Source organism: Erithacus rubecula, assembly GCF_903797595.1.
Source record: "Erithacus rubecula genome assembly, chromosome: 15".
Lineage (NCBI taxonomy): Eukaryota > Metazoa > Chordata > Aves > Passeriformes > Muscicapidae > Erithacus > Erithacus rubecula.
The window spans coordinates 676,821-696,589 of NC_136667.1; the positions used below are offsets into that span (position 1 = coordinate 676,821).

Sequence of the window (19,769 nt, forward strand, 5' to 3'; positions counted from 1 at the left end):
ACAACACCCCCAAATTAAAATGCATCCCAAGCATTGCATCTCCATTCCACAAGGACAGGTGCCCCACACCAAGAGCCCAAGGATTACAAGAACCACGGTTTAATTGATTTGGAGGGAGTTACACTGGGTTAATCAATGCTTTAGAACCATCCCAACTCCTCCAGACAGGGTACCTGTTACAACACATTAGACTCATCTGAGAATGTTCTCAAAAGAAGTGGTCTGACAGAAGGTCTGGCCGACAATGCCTCAGGTGCCCTCCTGCTGCTCTGCAACAGCCAGGCAAAGAGACTTATAGCACAGAGAGCCCAGGCTGCCTGGGCAAGCAGCACCCACAGCCCTGGCACAGCCACAGACTGGCTGCCTCTGAACTGCTGGGAGATTCATGCTACAGTGCTCTTGGGGCAGGAGGAAAACATTCCTGATCCCCACACAGCTGTTTTTAGAACAGCAGGTAATGGAGACCTGCAGTGGATGCAAACACCAGGGATGTGCAGTCAAGGTGCTTTGCTGTGGGTGACCCCACAAGACCCATGGTCAGCAAGCCCAGGACCACCCCTTGATGTGAGGGCTGTGGTTTAATCACACAAAGGCAGCACTGACAAGTGGGATGGACTGGGCAAGCTGCTCCTAGGTCAGACAAGCCTGAGCCATTTGACAAATCACCCAGAGGACAATCAGCATCAATTCCACCTTGTCCCACTCTTATCTGCTCCACTAACACAAAACTACAGCAAGGAAGGAGAGTGTCACCAGCTTTGTCTGTGTCCCCCTCACTTGGACATCCTGAGCACGACCAGCTCACCCACCTGAGGTGCAGCAGAGACCCAAGGGGAAGAGACAGAGGAAACATTTCAGCAAAAGATTCAAATTAAGGCAGAAGGTGGGGAAAAGCAAGGTTCTGCTGTGTGAGCAAATCTAAACGTGGGTTCTCAGGAGTCAGGCAGTGGAAGGAAGAAAAAAGCAGTTGAGCAAGCAACACATTGCGACTCAGAAAGGAAATCACCTTATTCACTCCAAGAAAAGCTGTGATTGCTGGAAGTTTGAGAAAGCATGAAGATAGTGGATGTTCCTGAGGAAGGAAGGCGCTTCGTTACCTAGTTCACAACAGCACAAAAGACAGAAAATTGCAGTACAAGAAAGAGAAAGGCAGAAACCAAGGAAAACACAAATGCGCCTTGCAGTTAAAAAAAAAACAAACAGAACCAAAACAAAACAAATGCAACCACCACATTTCACACAGAAAATTTAATAAAGGCTGAGCAGAGCTGATGCACTGTGTTACAGGAAACTGGGGTGAAACCTTGTCCCACTGGGATCAGCCTGGCCTCAAATCCATCCTCCCCTTCCAAAAGGGACCCTGGGCCACCAAGTTGTGGCTCAGGCTGCTATAATGTCCCAAAGTTTGTTCTTCACTTAATGCTTCCCTTGGGACACTGATCTTCATTTTATTTCAATATTAAGGTCAAGATTCTCTATAAAGGTTTTGATTTGAAATCTTCTACCTGGTGTTAGATGCCTTTAGAAATCAGGCAGCTGGCTTTGGTGTCTGATGGCTGGGACAGATACCCAGAGCTGGTATCTCCTTCAGGCACCTGGAATAAAGCTCTTACTCAAAATGTACATTTAAATGTGGCTCAGCCTGTGTTTGGTTTGGGATGCACATCTGAGGAGACTTTTCTAGCTGACACTCACTTTGCTTTGCTAAGTGATGTCACAAGAGCCTTTGTGAAATGAATGTAAAGCACTCTTGAAAGTCAGTACTGCAAGGGGGGATGGATCTTTGGCCAGCAGCTGAAGGCAGAAATGGGTCACCTGCCAGGTGAGCTGAGCTGGGGCTCAGAAATCCCCAGGCCACCCTTCAGGGCTCTGTCCCCAAACTGACCTGTGGCTGCAGCTGAGAGCAACTCCCTCCCAGCCAACACAACAGGGGAGTCCAGCTACAAACTGAAACCAGACCCGAGTGGAAGAAGCTCCAGGGATCCTCACAAAACACAACCACAGCTCTCCCACCATCTCTACTGTTTCCAGCTTTGATGGTTCCCCATCCCTGGAAGTGTTCAAGGCAGGCAGGGGCCCTGAGCAGCCTGGTCCAGGCATCCCTGCCATGGCAGGGCTGGAGCTGGGTGATCTCCAGGGAGCCCTCCAGCCCCAGCCATGCTGAGATTCCACCAATACCCAGGGGTGGGGGGCATCGGGCTGCATGTGAGCCCACCCCATCTCCCTGCAAACCCCAGGGTTGTTTTTGGGGGTTTTGCCCCTGTGGGATGCTCAGCCCCCTGTGGGCAGGCAGAGAGAAGGGGCAGGGGCTCAGCACAGCCTGGCAGTGCTGCCTTCACCACCTGCAGGAGAATGGAGAAAACCTGAAAGGGGGTTCATTCCAAAGGGAGCCCCCCTCCCCAGCTCCAAAGAAACCTGGCAACCTCCTGGGAGAGTGAACATCATGGTCTGAGCCTTGGCTATTTATGGAGGATGGGCAAGTGTGACCAGACCTGCCCTGCTCCCACTGCACCAGCACCTGAGGACACACCTGGGGGAGCCTCCTGTGGTGTTTCCTGACACACAAAAGCAGCTTTTTGAGGACAGGATAAGGTGTGCCTGGTGATCAGCTCAGGCTGGACAAGGCTTGTGCACTTCCCTAGAGACACCACATCCCACCCAGGGAGGGCAACTCAGGAAAGAACAGGGGGACTCTCCCTGCTACAGATCTAGGGAGCATTTTTAGAATAACTTCTTGACATTTTTGGCAACTGAAAGAACAAGACAAGACTCTGGAAAGCCTTCCTTGAGATGTGAGTGGTATGTGGGATTCCTAGAGGTTCATCTAATGCCTGAGGGTAAGAAAGGTCTTCCTAAAAATAGTGTGATGCATCATCTTGTTCCTTACCTGATGATTTTTCTCTTTTATATTTTTTAAAACTATTAGAAGAATTTCTGGGAAAAGGCTGATAAAGATCAGGAGAATTATTGCCAGCCATGTGGAAACAGAAGTCAGCATATGAGCAAATACAAAATACATTCTTTGCTGCTTCAAGAAAGGCCTAAAAAAGAAAGGATACAAATAAATTCTGGTTAACATGGGTTTTTCCAAGATCAGAATCAAAGGAGACTTCAGGTGAAGCTATTAGCAGCTATGCCTCCCTGTCAGACAGATGGATACAGCACAGAAACACACTGTCCATCCCTCTCCCAGAGCATCCCTGCCTCCAGCTGCACTATTTCTGGAACACTGTCATGATCCATTTTGCATCTTCCACGTCTGTTTCTTTTCAGGATGGGAAGGAGTTTGAATTTAGCCACCATCACTGAAGAATAAATTATTCACCTCATCAAAATCCAGATCATTTTATCTCAACTTCAGTCTTTGCTGCTATAGCTTCTGGTTTGGTTTTGGCAGCAGAAATCCAGAGTCTCTCAAATCACAACAGGTTATTTGTCCTTCCTCCTTCCCTTGATGAGGGAGAGGAATCAAGAGCTGCTTGTGAAAAACACCTCACCAATAACTGAGGACAAGGATCCCAAAGCAGTTTTTGCTTACTGTTAGATCAAAAATATTGAGTTTTCAGTAGAAAACTCCCATTTAGCATAGAGATGTGGCCAGATTGCAGATCTGGATCTATTGGTCAGCAAAAGTTAACTGAAGAGCTAAAGTTTGTGATCCCCGTACAAAATACTGAAATCTATTCCACATCCTTATTAGCAGGCTGCTGGATCAGGGATCCAGCCAGCAGCCCATGGCAAAGCAGAGGTGTAAAAGAGATGCTGTTTACTGTGAATCTACTGTCAAATGACCATTTACTGCAGCACAGGAAACACAAAACTGCTAATGTTTGTAATGTACTAATGCTTTTGCAACACATTAAACTTAAAACCCTGGGTGCTCTCAAATCAATGGGAATTTCTTCTACGCAGATCCATGATTTCAACACCTCGACCTGGCTTTTTCCTGTTTATTTTCCCTCTGTCCCAGAGGGCCAGGTCCTCTTGCTCTGCATCTGCCTCACCTGTTCCTTCCTTCTGTTTCACTGGGGTTTTTCCCACCACAAACTCTTTCTGTTTCTCTCATCCACATGCACAAACAGACCCTAAAAGCTTCCTCTAGAGCATTGGAGGGTGTTGGAGGAGGCACCCCCTCCTCCCTGAGCACAGAGAGGAGCAGGGCTGCACACACCCTGCCCCTGCAGAGCCCAGGATAATGAGATATCCCCAATATTGCACTGCCACAGCCAGCACTGGGCACTCCCAGCAAAGCACAGTGCAAAGAAGAAAAGATACTTGCCAAATGACTCCTCCCCAAAAGAATGAGAAAAACACATAGAAAGCAAGGGAGCCCCAGATCACAAAGTGGTTCATCCAGGTCCAGAACCGGGTGTCTAACGCCAGCTGTGGGAACAGAGAGACAAAACAGGCTTTAGATGCACACTGGGGAGGGGTGACTGAAATGACATTTCACTGGCTTCACATCAGGGCTGCAGGTTCTCCAAACAGCTCCCTCTGTGCATATGGGCACCAAGAAATACATTTCAATGTCCACAGGCTGGCACAATGCTAGTAGGGAAACAGCCATTGTAATTGTAACTGACATTTTTTAATGGAATAAATTTGATGCAACCCCTGATGCTACAGGAAAGAAACAGCCAAAGGTTACAGGGACTGTAATTGCCTCTTGTCACCACCTGCTGTCCTGAACCAAACACAAAAGACCTTTTGTAAGGTCTTATGCAAACAGTTTGCTCTGGAAAGCTCCATGAAACAAAATAGATTTGCCATTGTTATTTAACACGTGTGCTTTTGTGATCACCCTGGCACTCAGCCTTGTCTGAAACAAGGTGGACAAACCCAAATTCTGGATTGCTCCTCTCCTCTTGCTGGAACTGAACATCAAGAGGTGAAAGAGTGGAGAAAAGTCAACCATAACCAACTGGAGTCCTCAAAAGAGGGAAAAAATAGAAAAAAAATTTAAACAAAACCAACACTTACACAAAGGAAAGCAAGCAGGTTCTGCCTCTATGGAAGAGCAGATTTAAGTGTGGTGGGAAATAGTCAGAGTGAGCACATTGTGTGATTCCCCAGGCACACAGAGCCTGCCAGGGCTGCAGGGAGGGGCTGCTCACCTTGAGAGTGACAGTGAACACCAGCACCGTGAAAACAATCGTCCCAAAGGTCCAGTTCCCAAAGACCTGCAAAACACAGAGCACTGCCACAGGCATCCCTGCCCTGCCCTACAGGCACGGGGACAACGGGGGACACCGGGGGACAACGGGGGACAACGGGGGGACACAGCAAACAGGAGAGAGGGAGGGCTGGCAGGGAGCACTGGGGGGGCACAGACACTGCCAGGGGGGGCACGGACACACTGCCAGGGGGGACAAACAGACACTGCCAGGGGGAACAGACACACAGACACTGCCAGGGGGGACAGACAGACACACAGACACTGCCAGGGGGGACAGATAGACACACAGACACTGCCAGGGGGGACAGATAGACACACAGACACTGCCAGGGGGGACACAGACACTGCCAGGGGGGACAGACAGACACACAGACACTGCCAGGGGGGACAGATAGACACACAGACACTGCCAGGGGGGACACAGACACTGCCAGGGGGGACAGACAGACACACAGACACTGCCAGGGGGGCACACAGACACACAGACACTGCCAGGGGGGGACAGACACACAGACACTGCCAGGGGGGCACAGACACACAGACACTGCCAGGGGGGACAGACAGACACACAGACACTGCCAGGGGGGCACACAGACACACAGACACTGCCAGGGGGGACAGACACACAGACACTGCCAGGGGGGACACACAGACACTGCCAGGGGGGGCACACAGACACACAGACACTGCCAGGGGGGCACACAGACACACAGACACTGCCAGGGGGGACAGACACACAGACACTGCCAGGGGGGACAGACACACAGACACTGCCAGGGGGGACACAGACACACAGACACTGCCAGGGGGGACACAGACACACAGACACTGCCAGGGGGGACACACAGACACACAGACACTGCCAGGGGGGCACACAGACACACAGACACTGCCAGGGGGGGCACAGACACACAGACACTGCCAGGGGGGACAGATAGACACACAGACACTGCCAGGGGGGACACAGACACACAGACACTGCCAGGGGGGACACACAGACACACAGACACTGCCAGGGGGGGCACACAGACACTGCCAGGGGGGGCACACAGACACACAGACACTGCCAGGGGGGACACAGACACACAGACACTGCCAGGGGGGACACAGACACACAGACACTGCTGGGGGGGACAGACAGACACACAGACACTGCCAGGCTCCAGCACACACCCCCCTCACACCCACTCTGCCTCCCTGAGCCATGCAGTGCCACACAGACAGCTGTGAGCTGGGACAGTGACAGGGACACTCTCCTACTATCAGCAATGTCCACCCAGGACAAATCATTGCACCAGCTGCATTTCTTGGCAATTTCCTCAGTTTCTGCTTTCTCAGCACACTCATCATCACCCCTCTGCAGCCCCTGAGCAGAATGCAGCAGTGGGTGCTGCTCCTGCTGGCTCTGTGGCTATCAGTGACTACACACACAAAGAAAATCAGATACTGTCTACAGATCCAAATGATGGCAATGAATGGGAGAGATGCTTACCAAAGCTGTCAAGATCTGAGTGCATACATTAAAACAGAAAGTGAAATGTAAAAGTTTTCAAAAAATGCAAAAAAATTAAAGTCAACAGGAGTGAAAAAACGAGTCAAACATACATGGATATTATGAACAATTGCTGGTAGCAGTTCTTACAGGCATAAGTGTTTACAGAACAGGACATAACCACAGGTCTTACTAGATGTCACACAGACTTGACCTCTGAAGGCATTCACAGAGCCCATCAGTGCTCCATGTGTCACCCAAATACAACCAGAATGGCTACAGGTACAGAGGAGCACTGATCTGACACTACAGGGCTGGACTACAAATAGCTGGGGCCTTAAATGCTGCCATTGATGCCATGTATGAATACACAGACAAATTTCATCAGCTTTTCTCCAAGTGTTAGCCACTAAAAAAAGTTCAGCTATTTTCAAGGGTCACAAGTGATGGTGTAAAGAAGTTTCCCATCAGTCAGGATCCACTGCACATTCCCTTGGGGAAAGAATCCTGAAACAGCTCAGGCCACCACATGTGGCAGCCACCCTGCACTAAGGCTTTGCTCTGTACTCAGTTAACCAGCAAAAAAAAAAATAAAAAAAGGAAAAATTAAAGAGACCTCCATCTTTTTTCCTCCTCTTTCTGTGCAAGTTAACCCCAGCAGCTCCCACAATGATGCAAGCACTGCTCCCACAGCAGAGGCACAGCAAGCAGGAGCAGGGACATCCTGCAGCCTCCTGCAGCTGGGGACTCCTCCTGGCTCCAAAAAGGAATAAAAGACCAGCAGCAGCCTTGCCCCAGGCCAAGGGAGACCAGGGCTGAACTCACAGCTCATCAAGGAGGGCTAATTCTGCTGCTCACAACCAGCCAGGCACCAGCTCTGGTGGGAAGGACAGACAGACACTGCTCCTGCCCTGGGGTCACACAGCACTGTGCTGAGCTCACTGGGTGGGAACAGAGCTGTGTGTAAGACTAGTCATTTTACCTAGTGAGGGTAACCAGCTCTGCCCTGTTTCCATGGCAATCTGGAGAATGTTTTATTTCAAGCAATTGCTGCAGAATCACACCATAAGCAAGGCTAGGCTGTTGGACAGGACTGGAGGCACACTGCACAGAGGAAGCAGGCAGATATTCCCTGCCAGGAGCAGCAGAGGCAGTGCACAAAGCAAACACTCACCATCCTCCCCTTCATTACCTTTCCATTATCTTCCAAAGACGAGTTCTGGAACAGAAAATAAACCCCAAAGAAAAACACGAGTCCTTCAAAGGCGCCCAGGAAGGTCCAGTACAGGAAGGGCCTCCACTGCAGCATTGCATTGTCTGACACCTTCCTGCAAGAGAGGAGGAACAGAACATCAGCATCACATCCAGCATGCACCACAAAGCTCCCTGGAGCAAGCCCTTGCAGCAGGAGGCAAGAGGGGAAACCACAAAAACACCTGTCAGGACACAAAACTTCTCATATACAGCTGCTGCTCATGAGAGATCACAAGAGGTTCAGCACATGAATTGCTTTGCCCTTCTCCTCTAGGTAACTTGGATGAAAAAGCACAAAGTGAACAGAGGCAATGCTGTCCTGAACCTCTCCTGCTGCCCCTGCACTGCCCATGGTATCTGACATTTTCTGTTAAATTCTAAAAGCAGGGATAAGCTGCAGATCCGTGGTGTGCTTCCCTCTTTGTTGAATGTACAAAGTCCTTTTTTGAGAAAAGCTCTGCAAGTCCTGTTCCCTGAAGTGGTGTTTTTCTGCACAGGCTGAAAATAACCTCCTGAATTGTATGGTGGGTGTTTTTATCACAGGGGCTGTAGCAGGAGGCTCTTGGCTGCATACAGGATGAGATCTGGCATGGAGGCAGCAGCAGCAAATGGATGGGCTGTGAGCAGAGCTCTGCAGGGACCAACACAGGGCCTGGGGAATGCAGGGGGGCTATTAGGGCAGGAGAGAGTTAAAAACAGTTCCCCACATAATTCTTTTCAGATTATTTTCCTTAAAGTCCCCACCTTTTTTGCATTATTCTCCTTAACTCCTAAAGCCATACATCCATTTTCAGCAAGGTGCACCTTGCAAACCTGTGTGGTGCTGGGCTCCTGTAACTGCAGTTCCTGAAAGGAGACCCTACTGAAACCCACACATGATGATGCTGTGACCACACTCTAACCCATCCCAATTTGGGTCTGAGAAAAGAGCAAGGATAAACCAGACTGGGAGTGTGGGCTATTGCAAGGAGAGAAAATACAAGCAGCTTCCTCCCTGCCAGCTCTGTTTTGCATTGCCATTTCTGTCCTGCAGTGCTGGTGGTAAACAGGCTTTTTCCAGGATCTGCACTGCAGCAGCTCAGCTCTTCCTCCAGCAGGGCTCTGCAGCCAGCAGCACATGCACAGCCATGAATATGCAAACCCAGGCTGTTTCCCCTCAGACAGACCCCAGAGATCAGAGAGCCCACCAGGGGAAGGACAGGGGTCTGCTGTTACTGCTCTCTGCTGCACAATATTCAATTACCAAGCTATTTAAAAATACAGACTGTGGCATTTTGCATGGAGAGAATGAATAGAGCTCTAATCAATCACAGCTCTGAGTGTTTACTTCAAAACCACCCAAATCCCTTCTCAGCCTTACAGCTCTTATTGCATTCACTGCTTTTCTACACCTAAGGCAACTTGCACACAGTGTTTCAGGCACCTGGTAATTCCCTTTGTCTCTGCACAGAGATCTCTCCTGGCTGGAGCAGCCCTGTGCCACACTGCTGAGGGGCACCACCCACAGTGACAGGGCTGCCACAAACTGCCCTGACCTGGCCCTTCCACAGGGCTGACTGCCAGGCTGGGGAATTAGCAAACAGAGAGGGGCTTCTTCCAAAAAAACATCTTCCTTAGTCTTTGCTGAAGGGCTGCCCCCAGCACATGTGAGGGCAGGGCTGGGAGAAGATGGAAAGCATCTCTGTTTCTGTGCAAGACTGGAGCCTCTCCTGCTGCAGGCAAGGAGAGAAAACAACAAGCAAAGCAGAGAGGGACAGGCTAAGCTGTCTGAAAACTGTGTGGATGGATGAGCAGAGCTCCCTGGGGTCTGATAAGGGGACCTGGCTGTGGAGGGGAAGCCTGGGGGAGCACATCCATTGAGACAAGCTGAGAAAGCACCTGCCTGAGCTGGGCTTCAGAATCATTCATCTTTCTGAAAATGAATGGATCTTTTTTCCTCCTGAAAGCTGCATCTCCTCTCCCTGCATTACAGGCTCCACCATGTGCCTGGCTGAAAGGTAACAGGAATGAATGAATGGTCTGGCCACACTCACAGCTCCATTTTTCTTATGGATGAATTCCACCTACAGCTCACTCTTTCACAGAGATACAGCAGTGCAATTTGCTAAACCAGATACTGTCAGAGAGCACAAACAAGCAGCAACAGGCAGCAAGCACAAGGCTGCTCAGCCTGAATGCAGGAACAGCTGAGCCAGGGGGCACAGAAATGGCTTTTCCTGCATTTCAGTGATCCCAGCCCTGAGACGGGGCAGGGACACCTGCTCACACTCCTGCACCCAGGAAGCTCAGGGCAGCTAGCAGAGCTGTGCAGGGGCTGAGGCAGCCCAGCATACTCACATGTAGAGCTGGGGCTCCGAGGTCAGGGTGTCAATGCTGATGTGCTGCTCCAGCAGGCTGTAAGCCAGGATAGGCAGTGATGTGAAGCAGATGTTGTACATGGTCAGGTAAGCAGCATCATACAGTGGCTTAGGAGGGGAAGAAAGGGTTAAGTGAGAGACAGAAAAAAACACTTCTCTCCACAAAGAAATGAAACCATCAATTTCCAGCCCTTGTCTCCCCCACAGCCTACAGATCAAACCCTTCACTGGGTGGGAGCTGTGCCCCATCTGAGCACCCCAGGCTGCCCAGGAACCTGCTCCCACTGAAGGAACTTTTGTAACTGGCTGGTCTCATCTCCAGCTTATCCCCCAGAAAAACATGATTAACCAGCCTTATCACAGCTTTCCTCTTGCTGCTCCTTTTTCTATTAATACATTTGATGCCTCCTGTGGCTCTCTAAAGACTAGACTGGTTTAGAGGAACTATAGTCTTTTTTTTAAAAAAGAGAAAAGCAAGTGTTTCTGCCAAAACAGAGAATTTTCTCTCTCACCATTTACTCTTCCTGTTACTTTTGAGCCCAAATAGACACAAAAAGCCCCTTAAGTTGGCACAAAAATCAAAGCTCTTGTCTCCAAGCACACGAACCCACTCACATGGATCTACCTCTCTGATGCTTACTTGGACTAAGCAAACCTCTGACAACACCCATTGTGTGTCTTTTTTTAAATCTGCCACAAAAGAATGGTTCATTCCTCCTTCTGAGTGACATTTCTAATGCAGTGAAATGCAGCAGAGGAGACAAAAATCAGAAAACCTTTCAAAACTCGTTCTCATTGAGAGAAGCAGAAGTAGCAAAATCAGGCACTGAGAAATCAGCTAAACCCTTTTCTCATTACTTCAGGAAGGTGTCCACAGCTGGGGGATGGGAAAGGAAAGAAAGCAGATTGCTTTCTTTTCAGTTATGGTCTCAATATCATCTCCCAGATATGGAGCTGAGCAACAAGGTCAGTTCCTACTGTCCTCTAGAGCAAGGTGGTGAAGGGACAGGGTGCCAAAAGCCAAGTCTCTGCTAGGAAGCCTCATTATGCCACTTGCTTTTCATCTTGCCTTTATAGACAAATTACTGGAAGTTACCTGCTGTGAGAATCCACAAAAGAACTGGTATAAAAACTGTGGCAAAATGAAGCAAAGGTTCTAGGAAAACAAAAGACAAATGGTCAGCAGGGAAGCACTTGACTTCTCAGTCTAAACCCAAATGGTTTTTCCTGTTATCAGACATTAGTGTCTGACATTACAACATCAGACAAGGCAGGGCACTTGTTCAATCAAGCACAAAACCAATCCAGTGAGCAGTTAGTATCTGCAGGAGACATCAGAAGAATGCTCACACCCCTCTGGAAGCAGTTTTCAATGGACAGGCACATGGCAGACACAGCCTGTCCTAGGGAAGGAAAACAGAACTACAGAATACCCCAAGGACATTTTTCCTGTTTATTATTTTATTCTATTGCCAAAGAAATGCATAGCACAAACAAAGAAACCAGCTGCACACTGCCCCTTACCTTATAGAAGAAATACTGTACAAGGTGTGCTATTCTCACATAATATAAATGCCCATGTGCCAGTAGCAGTTTTCTCAAGTGTTTAAACTTTGGCACAGCATAGTCACTGTTCCTGGAGGCCTGGCGTCCTTCTTTGCCCTTTATCCCTGGAGACAGAAGCATGGCAAGGGTTAATCCAGGGGGGCTGGGACCCTGAACTGGGTTTGCCCACATCACTCAGCGGCTCAGGGCATGACAAAGCTGAGCTTCCCTCCTGAGTGTCCCAGGAGGCCAAACATGAAAACTTTGTGTGGTTTTGGCTCCACAACACTCAGAGCTGCCTCTGGAGTTTTTAAGCTAAATTTAGGCTGCCCTGAGATTTCCTGTGTGAGTGCAGTGAAGGGTGTCTAGGCAAACCTGATGGAAGATAAGGAACAGGATCCCCACGGGCTGGCCTACACCTCACACAGCTCAGTTATGGCCCTGCAGTGCTCAGCCTCCTGAGACACCCCCACAGAGCTGCTTCTCCTCAAAAAACAATCCAGATGAGCTGCACGGGATTCCCCTCGTTAGGGGGCACCACAGCATTTCCAACAGCCCCAAGTGAAGAACGTGCCCTCTGTCCTGCACTGACCCCTCCTCAGTGTGCTCAGGAGTCTCCATATTTCAGACAGCAGCCTGCAGACAGGAGGGGGCTCCAGCTCCAGCCTGCTGCCAGTCCATGGGCAGAGCAGACACAGCACCTGGGCACCAGCCCCAGCAAACACATGGGTTCCTGTGCTGAGCTGCTGCCACCAGCCAGCACTGAAATCACTGCACTGCCACCCATCACTGATTATCTGCTTCTGCCCCTTCTCTCCATGAGCCCCAAGCAGCCCTTAGCACTGCTCTGGTCACAGTTTCTGAATTCTCTGCAGTGACAGGGAGATCAGTGCCAGCACAGGTGAGCAGCATGTGATGATCTCATCTCATCTCTCTCTTTTACAGTGGGGGTGGTAAAACACTGGCACACTGAGGCTGTGGATGCCCCATTCCTGTTCAGCTTGTACAGCCTCTGAGGAACTGGATGGAGCTGAAGATCTCCCTGCTCATTACAAGTGTTGGACCCTTTTAAAGGTCCCTTCCAACCCAAACTATTCCATTATTCTATGATCTCAAGCATTAATCTGGAGTTAAACTCTGTCTGCAAAGAAAGCAAGAGCAGCCTTCCCACATTTTTCAGTGGGATTGGTGCAGAAACACCAACTGCACCCAGCAGTGAACCCCAGACAGGTGTGGGCTGTGAGATGGGTGTTTCAGGGACTCACCTATTCCAACATGTGCTTCCAAAATCATACTGACATCATTTGCACCATCCCCTATGGAGAGAGTTATTGGGCTTCCTTTCGTGTTCTTCACCATTCTCACAATCTAAAGGATTTTAAGAGGACAGCAGCAGAACCCAAAATTCAGTTTAAAAGCCTCCAGAGACCTTCCCCCTACTCCCCTCAGGACAAGCAATCAGGACTTTACAGCAGCAATACAACACCTGGAGAGCTCAGGTTCATCAAAGCCTTTGTTGCTGGCTTTGCAGTCACAACCAGAGCAAAAGCCCAATCCAGCTGTGCAGGGCTGAAGGACAGAATTTAAAAACAAACCCCAGCAGCAACATCCTGCTCTTCCCTTCTGCCAGACCCTGCCCAAGGTGGGCTCTCACATCCCAGGGTGCAGAAACACACCAGTGATCAGGCTGGGAGTGAGGAAGTCACTGACTCCACTTGACAAATTTGGAAAGGGAAAAAAAAGCAAACTGGGAGGTTTTGTTTATGTCTAATTGGCCTGAGTTTATGGGTTCCTGCCAGCATACTACACAAAGGGCTTGCATTCAGATTTGAAAGAATGGAGTGCTTTCATCATGCTCTGAAGCTCACACATAGCCTGGAGAAGCCCTGCTTGATTAGGATGATCAGGTCAAACCTCAGCTGATGAATTCAGTGTGTATCACATCAGCCAGTGACATGCTCCAGGCAGGGAGAGGTAAATAAACAAATACCTGTGCTTTCTGCAAAGGAGCCATCCTGCAGCACAGCACTGCAGTGCACTTCAGACAGATCTGCAGGAAGATGCTTTTGTAATTGCTGGAGCCAGAGTCCTGAGAAGGGTTGAGGATCAGGGACAGTGTGGAGCCATCTATGATCAGTCCATATTCCTGACTCAGTGTCCAGCTTCTGAGGCACAACAAGGAACATGTTTGAAGCTTAATCAGACTAAGAAGTCAACCTAGCTGCTTGTATCATCTTAGTGAAAAAAAAAAATTGGTTTTGGGTTAATCTTCTTCCTGTCTATTTTCTGGGGCTTAGCAATTTTAAAAGGCTTACACTTAACAGAAGCCCTTCTCTAAAGGAACAGGGCAATGAAGTTCAAAGCCAGCTAATACCAGAGATGATGAGCAAAGCCAAGGAACCAGGCACAGTTCAAGCAACCAGTGCCCAGGCCCACAGCACGGGGCTACCTCTCCCCCAGATGTGTGGGATGCACACAGCTGGGTCCCCTGGCCCACTCACCTCTTCAGGCCTCCCCGGTTTTTGGGAACATCCTGAATCAGTTTTTTGTGGTACTCCAGCAGCAGCTCATGGAGCCGATCCTCCTTCCTCTCCGAGTCCCCCACAGTCCTGGCAGTCAGCTCCAGCAGCTCAGTGCTGGTCTGGAACAGCCTGCAGGCGTAGCAGGTGGACTTGGCTGTTTCCATCTTGTCCCCTGTCAGCACCCAGACCTTCATGCCAGCTGCATGCAGCGCCTCGATGGTCTCAGCCAGCTGCTCCTGCAGCCTGCAAGCACAGGAGAGCCCCAGAGCCCTGACTGCCTCTGCACAAACACACACAGAGCTGCTCCTGCAAGCACAGGAGAGCCCCAGAGCCCTGACTGCCTCTGCACACACACACAGAGCTGCTCCTGCAAGCACAGGAGAGCCCCAGAGCCCTGACTGCCTCTGCACACACACACACACAGAGCTGCTCCTGCAAGCACAGGAGAGCCCCAGAGCCCTGACTGCCTCTGCACAAACACACACAGAGCTGCTCCTGCAAGCACAGGAGAGCCCCAGAGCCCTGACTGCCTCTGCACACACACACACACACACACACACACACACACACACACACACACAGAGCTGCTCCTGCAAGCACAGGAGAGCCCCAGAGCCCTGACTGCCTCTGCACACACACACACACACACACACACACACACACACACACACACACAGAGCTGCTCCTGCAAGCACAGGAGAGCCCCAGAGCCCTGACTGCCTCTGCACACACACACACACACACACACACACACACACACACACACACACACAGAGCTGCTCCTGCAAGCACAGGAGAGCCCCAGAGCCCTGACTGCCTCTGCACAAACACACACACACACACACACACACACACACACACACACACCAGCTCAGGAGATGATAACTGACTGCTCCTGTGCTGGGAGGGCACTGCCACAGGAATAAGGAGTACAAGTCAGCAACACCAAATCTTCATTTGCAGGCAAAAAGAGAAATCACTGCTTTACACGCTTGACTGTTAGGCCTCCCAGTAAGAGTTTAATTTACAGTTGCAGTTCCTACAACTGAATGTGAAATTGAATTTGTTTTGATGTGCAAATTAATGCTCTGTGCTTAATTCACTCTCTAGAAGTGCAAGTATTTCTGTAGTTTCATTAATAAATCCCAATTCCTACTACACCAGCCAATTTAAGCTACTAGGGCACTGTGAAATGAGTTGTGCCATGGTGTAATTAATTGCCCTGGACACTGCCAGCATCTGTTCACCCCACCACAGTGAGTGTGGGCCAGGAGGCCACGTCAGAGCAAGCACAGTGCTGGAGCCAGCTCCTTACCTGTCCTCCACAGCAGTAGCCCCAATCAGGTGCATGTCTGCTTCTGTGTCATCAAAAACCTTGGCCATCTTCTCCTCCCTGTCCTGCAGAGCCATCTTGGCTTCATTGAGCTGCCTGTCAATTTTGTCATACTCCTTCTCAGTGAGCTCTTTGAAGGCCACACACAAAGTTCTGTAGCCATCCTGGCAGCAGGAGGGAAAGAAAATAAAGTGGACAGATGCCCTAAATTCAGATTTTTTACAGCTCCTCACTTTAGGGTTGGTCCTTTTGTCTACCATCAGTGCTTCTGGCAGAACTGACCCTGAGGGCAAGGAAAATTTGTTGGCTTGTGTCAAAAGAGCAATTTTCTGTGTTTATACAGTAACTTCTTCCCAGAGTAATCATGGTTCTGCTTATTATGTGCAGATGGAAACTAAGAGAAGGACCAGGGCTGAGAGTGTGCAGCCAGCAGGGAGAGCAGGGACTGGGTGTCACCACCACAGGGACCAGGCTGCTGATGGTACTTCTATTTTTATCTTGCCTGGGAGATGCTTGGACACAACTGCACTGGAGACCATACAAGTATTTCAAATAAAGGTGGAAGCCAACCAAACAGAAAAGGGAAGAAGCCTGACATCAAAACAATGTGAAGTGACACTGATTTTCAACACTTCCCTCCAAAGCAAGGTCACAGCCCTATTTTTGGAGTAAGGCTTTCCTGACCCCAGAGCCAGCCAAACTCCAGCCCTGTGCTCACCATGGCATTGCGGTCCACGTGGACTTTTGTTTGTTGGATTTCTTCTTGCTGCACCCTTGGAAAAATAGAGGAGTCTGCTCCTTTACAGAAGAGAAGCAACTTTCCTAAAAGTGAATTATAAACAGTTTGTAGTCCTCACAAGCTGCAGAAAGACAAAGTCAATAGCAAGCAAGTGATGCAGAAGGAGGAAATCTGGCAGGACTAAAGAGAGAACTCCAGAAATCCAATTCCTACCCAAAATGGCCTTTGACCAGCCTGTGAAAAACCCCTGGCTGAGACTTTGGGTGTCCCTACCTGCCTCTGAGCAAGTTTTCAGCAACAGGCTGGGCATTGCATCTGTAAGCCTTGGCAACCTCTCCAGGGAGGGTAAAAGCAGCATCCCAAACCTTACAGGGCTGACACTTGAGAGGGACAGAGACCTCGGGAGTTTTGTCTGTTATTCCCATGAAACCCCATCCCACCCAGGGGACATTGTCACATGTCCTCCCTGTGCTTGTTCCAGCCTGGAGCAGGGGCTGGGAGCTCCAATGGCTCACTGTTCTCACCCCCTGATCTGCTGCTGGTCCCAGGCAGCTGCTACAAAGGGAAGTTAACTCTATGGCAACCAGACCATAGAGAACCTTAGTCAAGAAAAGCTCAGAGCTGAGCCTGTGTGGGTGACAGGAGCAAGATGTGTCTCCCAGCTGTGCACACAGGCTGGGAGCCACAGCAGCCCCTGGCTGTACCTGTGCTGGTTCTCACAATGACACTCATCCGGCGACGCACAGGGTCAAAGTTCAGCACGTGGAGAAGTTGGTACCTTTAGAAAAGGGAAAAAAAGCTCTGACTCAGTAAAGGAAAAATAGAAAAAATAACTATTTGAGACAGAAAATCACTAACAATGAGCTGCAGAAATCAATGCACCCTGCAAGTGGCATCAGCCACCTGGGAATGGATTTTACAGCTACTGCACAAGAAACTGGAGGGGGAAAAGCCCCAATTCCAGCAGTGCTGGGGTGCTCTGAGCATGGGACTGGGGGTGTGGGCACCCAGCAGTGCAGCAAGCCCCCAGGCTGGGCAGGGGCTCAGCAGGGAATGGGGCACCACGTGCCACAAGCAGTAACAGTGAGTCTCCCATTTAAACAAGAGCTTTCTTCATGGGGGAAGTAAGAAGTGAAACTTGCTTGTGAAGGCAAGTTTTCAGGGAATGCTGGGATTAGGTCAGTGACTCACAGATGTCCACCAAGCTGTGAGCACAGGGTAAAATCTGTTTTCAGCTTGGGAGGGGAAAAAAGGTTCCAGGGAATGGAGCTGTATCACGAGTTCAGGCTTGCAGTGTCCTGCTGTGAGCCCCAGCCACAGAAGATCAGCAGGCACCTCCTGAACCCCAGGAGCCACCTGCACAGCCTGGTGCAGATGAAGGATGCATACAAAGGACTGCAGGCTCCTGAGGACCTGAATTCAGACATCAGTGAGCCACCCGTGGATTTTTGCAAGCCAGCCTTGTCACCCACACCTTGATGTGCTGTGCTCTGCAAATGGGACAGGAGCTCTGACAGCCTCAAGGAACAGCTTTGACCTTGCCAGGGTGACCAAACCCAACTCAGCTGGGTGGGAGTGGTGCAGAAGAGCAGCCCTGTTCTCAGCAGCCCCAGCAGCACTTACATCTCAGTTTCATTCTTTTGGTTTCGTATTTTCATGAAATCGTTTTCAAGTCCTAGAAAAGTGAAACCATACCTGTCAATAGACAAAAGGACAGAACAACATTGAAAGCACCCATTGGCACACATTATACATAACAATGTTCTTGTTTCACCCCCTGCACTGCAGAGCAGAGCTTGGAGCCTGAGCTAAGGGCTGGATGTTTGTTTGCTCCATGCAGAGCCTGCTATGCTGTCCTGGCACTGCTCCCAGCCCCTGGAGAGCCTGGGCACTGGAGCACACAGACCCAGAGAGCCTCTGGACATGGTCCACTGGATCTCTGGCAGATTTACAAGGCATGAGCAAATGTACACAGCTGCATCAGCCTCCATCTCAAACCTGGGGACTGGCAAGAACACAGAATCTCTGAATGGTCTGGGCTGGAGAACATCTTACAGATCACCTGTCCCTTTCACTAGACCAGGCTCAAATCCCCATCTAGTCTGCCTTGAGCATCTCTGGTAGGATTGAAACATGGGGTTGACAAGAGTAACCATCCCATTATTTTGCCACTGCACAGCAAGGAAAAAATTTCACTGCAATTGCACATGGTCTCTGTTTCTAGGGGTTTAAAGCACAAGGCCATGTGGGCTCCAGCAGAGCCCCTGCCACACCTGGGCACTGCAGCACCCTGGGGCTGCTCTCAGGGAATGCAAACCAGGGAAGATCCTCTACAGAGCATCCCTTTAACAGAGAGCTCACTGAACCCCCAGGGCACAGGACTGCAGGCCAGGCTCAGCAATGGCATCACAACCTGCTTCCCAGACAGCCTGGGGAGGGAGGGATCCATCCCTTCAGGTCACCCTCAGCTCCCTGCAGAGGGGGAATTCCAAACCCATCGTCCCACTCTTACTTTTCGGCGCCTTTCACCAAGGCGATTTCGTCTGGGGAGGAGGAGATGTAGGTGCACCTGCGCCCTGGCTGTGCCAGCAGCCCGTCCACCTGGTCTGCCTCCTTGATCTGAACCGTGTGGCACAGGCACAGGGCTCTCAGGAACAGCTCCTCACGGCTCTGCCAGGAGGGAGGGAGGCTCATTAGCAGCTCAGTGAATGCCACACCCAGCCAGGAGCTGGCCACAAAGCCCCCACAGCCACAGCACACAACCATTACCTTCTCAGCCTTGCCATAGTACTTGAGGGGCCCATCAGCCTGGGAGAAGCCATCCACCTCTGAAATGCAGTCCTTGTACTTGTGCCCATCTATGCAGCACTCGATGAACTCCATGCTGTTCTCTGTCAGTGTCCCAGTTTTGTCTGTGAACACATACTCCACCTGCAAGCACAGGCAGCTGCCACCAGGGCTGGGCAAGGAGGGCTCTGCCCAAAACCAGGGGCTGGGGCATGTGAGTGCCCTGTGCCAGTGCTGGAGAGCCCTTGGCCATGCTAACCTGACTGCAGCTGCCCACCACATCACTCTGCAGTTCTGCTACTTTGCTCCTCTGTTTTTCAGCCTGTTGCACAGGTGGCAGGAGGCAGCTTCTTAAAAGAAGACTTAAAATCTCTCTCCAGGCTCTTCACTTTCCCCTCATTCACTTTCTGGGGTCCTTTTCTATAGCCCTATTGCTTACAGAACTGCTGCTGCCTCCTCTGGGGGATTTGCATCTTGAAGCTGGATTTCAATTAGCTAATTGCAACTCCAAGTATACTTTTATTATTGTTTTTAAAACAAAACCAAAAGCAGGAGGCAGTACAC

General features: G+C 50.2%; 1 protein-coding gene across 6 annotated transcripts in view; it reads right to left on the minus strand.

Moving 5' to 3' along the window:
- ATP11C (ATPase phospholipid transporting 11C (ATP11C blood group)) overlaps window positions 1-19,769 on the minus strand; it is a 55,957-nt gene that overhangs the window by 4,040 nt on the left and 32,148 nt on the right. For 2 of the 6 annotated variants that reach the window (XM_079319353.1, XM_079319348.1), the window contains exons 13-28: window positions 19,188-19,349; window positions 18,931-19,088; window positions 18,042-18,113; window positions 17,123-17,196; window positions 16,398-16,501; window positions 15,662-15,843; window positions 14,326-14,589; window positions 13,815-13,989; window positions 13,090-13,192; window positions 11,804-11,949; window positions 11,376-11,435; window positions 10,260-10,387; window positions 7,861-7,996; window positions 5,115-5,180; window positions 4,280-4,383; window positions 2,888-3,041 (exon numbers count right to left, since the gene is read on the minus strand). In XM_079319353.1, coding sequence (XP_079175479.1) covers window positions 2,888-3,041; window positions 4,280-4,383; window positions 5,115-5,180; window positions 7,861-7,996; window positions 10,260-10,387; window positions 11,376-11,435; window positions 11,804-11,949; window positions 13,090-13,192; window positions 13,815-13,989; window positions 14,326-14,589; window positions 15,662-15,843; window positions 16,398-16,501; window positions 17,123-17,196; window positions 18,042-18,113; window positions 18,931-19,088; window positions 19,188-19,349 — 2,088 coding nt within the window. Of the gene's footprint in view, window positions 1-173; window positions 270-1,006; window positions 1,098-2,887; window positions 3,042-4,279; window positions 4,384-5,114; window positions 5,181-7,860; window positions 7,997-10,259; window positions 10,388-11,375; window positions 11,436-11,803; window positions 11,950-13,089; window positions 13,193-13,814; window positions 13,990-14,325; window positions 14,590-15,661; window positions 15,844-16,397; window positions 16,502-17,122; window positions 17,197-18,041; window positions 18,114-18,930; window positions 19,089-19,187; window positions 19,350-19,769 lie in introns of those variants that run through there. The other 4 variants (XM_079319352.1, XM_079319350.1, XM_079319351.1 and 1 more) reach the window with 4 other exon arrangements.